The 5028-nt window shown below is 46.0% G+C and overlaps 1 protein-coding gene across 1 annotated transcript; it reads left to right on the plus strand.

Moving 5' to 3' along the window:
- The first annotated feature begins 2536 nt into the window (after nt 1–2536).
- Nucleotides 2537–4580, plus strand: Actl9 (actin like 9). Its single transcript, XM_021185919.1, has one exon. The coding sequence runs from the start codon at nt 3280–3282 to the stop codon at nt 4525–4527; it is 1248 nt and encodes a 415-aa protein (XP_021041578.1). The 5' UTR covers nt 2537–3279; the 3' UTR covers nt 4528–4580.
- The last annotated feature ends 448 nt before the right edge of the window (nt 4581–5028 follow it).

The raw sequence follows: 5028 nt of genomic DNA on the forward strand, positions 1-5028 counted from the left end.
ATCTATTGGATGGAACACAGGGCCCCCAATGGAGGAGCTAGAGAAAGTACCCAAGGAGCTAAAGGGGTCTGCAACCCTATAGGTGAAACAACAATATGAACTAACCAGTACCCCCAGAGCTCGTGTTTCTAGCTGCATGTGTATCAGAAGATGGCCTAGTCGGCCATCAGTGGAAAGAGAGGCCCATTGGTCTTGCAAACTTTATATGCCTCATTACAGGGGAACGACAGGGCCAAGAAGTGGGAGTTGGGGGGAGGGGTATGGGGGACTTTTGGGATAGCATTGGAAATGTAAATGAAGAAAATACCTAATTAAAAAAAAAAAGATGTAAGGAGATAAATACAGAATAGAGAGGATAGTCCTGTCTGGAAATTATAAGGAATCATTCTATTAGCGGTTTCTAAATAAATATTTTTAAAACATATTAAACTCATGTGCAGTGGAGCTGGTAAATTAGCTCAGTGAGCAGTACTTGCCACCAAATATGGTGGATAACCTGACTTGGATTCCTGGGCCCCAGAGGGTGGAATGAAAGAATTGACTTCAACAGGTTGCCTTCTCCTCTGCACTTGCCATGGAAGCCCTCCTACCAAAAAGGTTAGTAAATAAAGATGTAAATTTTTCTTTAAAAATCAACAAAGTTTATTTCAACACAGTAATGCATGGTCAGTTCAACAAATGCAAACCAATAAATATAATGCAGCACACAGAGTTAAGGAGAGGAGTCACATGATCATCTAAGGAGCTGCAGAAAAGGCCTTTGACAAAATTCAACATCCCTACCTGTTGTTGGGAATAGAAAGCTATAAAGTGTGAGTTGAAGGTACATAGCTCAACAAACTAAAGGCTGTGATAAACCTATAAATAATGTGAGGTTAATTAATAGTGGGATTCTGAATACGTCTTCTTGGGCTAGTGAGATGGCTCTGTGGGTCAAAGCACTCATACCTGGCTCCATAAGTTAGAACCCTGGAATGCATGGTGGGAGGTGAGAACTGATCCACATAAACTGTGCGTTTTAGCTTGTTCACCCTTAAATTATGTCTTTCAGCTATTATAGACTTTTTTATTTTCTATGTACAAATATTTTTTCTACATGTATATCTAGGGCATAAGTGGTTAGAAGAGGGCATCAGATCCCCCCTGAAACTGGAATTTTAAGGATGGTTATAAGCTGCCAGGATCCCAAGTCCTCTACAAGAACTATTGCTCCTTAAATGCTGAGCCACCTCATTCTCAGAATTTACAAGTATAACATTCTCAGAAATATACAAGTATAAATTCTCAGAATTTACAAGTATAACAGAAATCTGTGTTTGAAAGGACTAAGAAGTGTTTTTACTTAGTGTATTTTTTATTCTTATGGACATTCAGAAAACAAACAAAAATCCCCACAATTTCTCTCCAGGATAGGTAATGAACACAATCTTGTGAACCCCCATATACCAACCCTACAGCTGGTAAGGGCACATGACCAAACAAGCCATCATACTGCTGTACTTTCCTGACATGGATGTGTTGTGAAACTTCCGTGTAAATATTTATGTCGAGGCCCACAGAGTAGTGCAGTTCTCAGGCAGAAGCAGAGAGGCTCCTTTGTACAGAGGGTGAAGGTGAATGCAGTGACTCCTACCTGGTCAAAGTACAGAGAATAGGTTATTGGTGAGTTCTCAATCCTAAACAGGGCATCAATGCCCTCCTATCCCTACCCAAAGTTCCAGCCAGGGAACACTGGAAAAGAGAGGAGAGAAATCAATGGCTGAGGAATAAGAGAAGAGTCATAAAACACTGCCATCCAGATATGACATTGTCACTGCAGCCACGAACACACAACACCTATGCAAACATACATACACTTGGACCCTCCAACTTTCCACAATGGATAGAGGAAGTACCCGTGAGGGCATACCTCCTCCTGAGGAAGTAATGAATGGTTAATTGTTGCTGAAGGAAAATGTGCCATTTTCATACATTGTATAGCAACTAGCAAACTAGTTGTGCATGTACACACACACACACACATCAATAAATAAATGTAAAATAAAAACCTTAAAGAAGGGAAGAAAGAAACAAAGGAAGAAAGCCAGGCAGTTTGACCTGTTACCTTCAGATTTATGTTCTTGAGAGACTGGCCAAGGTATCCATAAAAGGATTCTGGGTTGGCCTTGTCAAGTGTGTGTGTGTGTGTGTGTGTGTGTTAGGAGAGAGTGCAATAAAGACACTGAGTGAGAGACCCTACCTTCCTTTGCAAGTTGTTCACTTTGAAGATAGTAATAAGGAAATGAGTGCTCTGGGGTCCTGTTGGGGAACACTGCCCTCTGGCATGACATGGCTGTGCAGCTGTGTATGTAAATACAGGAGACCTACAAAAATGGGCCTATTGATTGTCTATCACAGACATGAGCCTAACAAGGCCACTGTACTTCTCCCCACGGATTGATAACAGTTAACAGTTACTAAGGGAGAGGGCTCAGGAGGTCTCACCCCTCCCCCAAGATCTAGAGGCAGTTAGCTGTTGGTGTGCTAGGGACTCAGGAGGCCACACCCCTTTCCATGAGTATAGAGACAGTTAACAGTTGCTGGAGTAGATATGTTTTTCTTCACCCATATTGTTATATCAGACTGGAATGAAGTGGCAAAACACCGACCTCAACAGGAGCAGACTGCCCTTTAATTAGAACACTGAAGGGCAACAACCTCTCCATGGGCTGTGTACTGTGGCACAGGGCTTGAGATTTTGTGGGGTTTGAAGTAGGAAGTGCCTATCAGGGTGGGGCCTGGTGGACAACATATTGATCTTAGTTCTGCCTCTGGGGTTTCAGATAAGGATATCCTTGACCACCGGAGTTTGGGTTTTAGATAGAAATAATCTCTGTGAGTAGGAATCCTTTAGTATGTGAACCTTTGACATCAAGATTTGTCACCTGGAGATATTTTTACCCTTTAGGTATAATGCTACCCATGTGCCTATAAAAAAATCCCCTCACCCACACTCCTATTAGTAACCCCAGTTAAACTAACCATCTGCCCAAGCTAGACTTGTGTAGAATCGCTGGTAAATAGACATTTCTCCCAGGTAAGGTTTATACAAGAGGTTTCCCCCTGCCTGACCTCAACTCATCCCTGCATTGTGAAGCAAAGGCAAGCACAATGATGTCACAGACCACTGTTTCATCCTGTCTTTTTCTGGCCAACCCAGACCTGGATCAGTCTTTTCTACTGGCACCCAGGTGAAGAGGTCCACTTTGTCAAGCAGCATTACGAGGCCATCTGCAGCCTATGGATGTCAATGGACACCCAAAGTTCCAGCCCTCTCCGGAGACTCACGGGCCTCTTCCCCTGACCTCTAGTACACTCATGGTGAGCAAGAGTCTACAGCAAGATTCCCTCAGTATGGTGGGTAACAGGCTCCCACCAAACACTGGGGCTGTGGTTATTGACATGGGCACAGGCACCTGTAAGGTAGGCTTTGCAGGACAGTCCCAACCCACCTACACGGTGGCCACCATCCTGGGTTGCCAGCCCAAGAAACAGGCTACCAAGGGCCAGTCGGAGCTGGAAACTTTTATTGGGGAGGCCGCCCGCTCCCGGCCAGAACTGAGGTTGGTGAAGCCTATTCGCAATGGCATTGTGGTGGACTGGGAAGCGGCCGAACTAATATGGAGACACATCTTGGAACATGATCTCCAAGTAGCCACCCATGAGCACCCTCTACTGTTTTCAGATCCACCCTTCAGTCCTGCCACCAACCGAGAAAAGCTAGTAGAAGTGGCCTTTGAGTCTCTGCACTCCCCAGCCTTATATGTGGCATCTCAATCTGTATTGTCAGTCTATGCTCACGGGCGTGTCAATGGACTTGTTGTGGACACCGGCCATGGAGTCAGCTACACGGTGCCAGTTGTTCAGGGTTACAACCTACCCCATGCCATCCAACGCTTGGACCTGGCAGGCAACCACCTTACTGCCTTCCTAGCAGAGATGCTCCTGGGCTCTGGCTTCTCGTTGCAACAGGAAGACCTGGACTTGGTGGAGAACATCAAACATCATTACTGCTATTTGGCCCCAGATTTCCAAAAGGAACAGGCCCGCCCAGATGAGGAGTGCAAGCAAACCCTGAAGCTTCCTGATGGACGGACTGTCACTCTGGGAAAGGAGTTATTCCAGTGCCCAGAGCTCCTATTCCATCCCCCAGAGATTCCAGGATTGTCACCCATCGGCCTCCCAGCCATGGCTGAACAGAGCCTCCTCAAGGTGCCTCAGGAGCTACGGCCTCATGTGGCCCGGAATGTGATACTATGTGGAGGCTCCTCACTCTTCACCGGCCTGGAGGGTCGCTTCAGGGCAGAGCTACTACATTCTCTGTCCCCTGAGGACCACGTAGTGGTGATGGCACATCCCAACAGGAACCTCTCTGTGTGGATTGGGGGCTCCATTCTAGCCTCATTGCATGCTTTCCAGTCCTGTTGGGTCCTACGGGAACAATATGAAGAAAGGGGACCCCAGGTTGTATACCGAAAATGCTACTAACATGGGGAAAGGTGGGAAGGGCTAAGAGCAGTAAAGCTTTCTTGGCAAGCAAACTCTGTCATCTTCCAGCTCTATCCCATGTTCTAGGGCCTGCTCAAACGACTCAGGTTCTCATTAAACCACTGACCCACCTCCATCTTCAACCCTTCACACCCGTGGGACCTTCTCCTCCAAGCATCCCTGACTCAAATTAGTTCTGTCAACCCACCTTCCAGGTATCCTTAGCCTATCCACCCATCCATAGCATCCTCCTCAGGTTAAATAAAGCACCCAGACACATTTACACATGCCCAAGATACCTTCCGAATCTGACATACTAATCACATACACACACACACACATAGAGGGAGAGACAGACAGACAGACAGACAGAGAGAGAGAGAGAGAGAGAGAGAGAGAGAGAGATAGACACAGTGACCCTCCACAAATGTCCATGAATTAAGTGCCCTTAAGTGGCCCTTGATATAACTCCTCAACTCCTCCAAACTGTTCCCCCCAAAA

The sequence above is a fragment of the Mus caroli genome, chromosome 17, assembly GCF_900094665.2.
Source record: "Mus caroli chromosome 17, CAROLI_EIJ_v1.1, whole genome shotgun sequence".
NCBI classification, from domain to species: domain Eukaryota; kingdom Metazoa; phylum Chordata; class Mammalia; order Rodentia; family Muridae; genus Mus; species Mus caroli.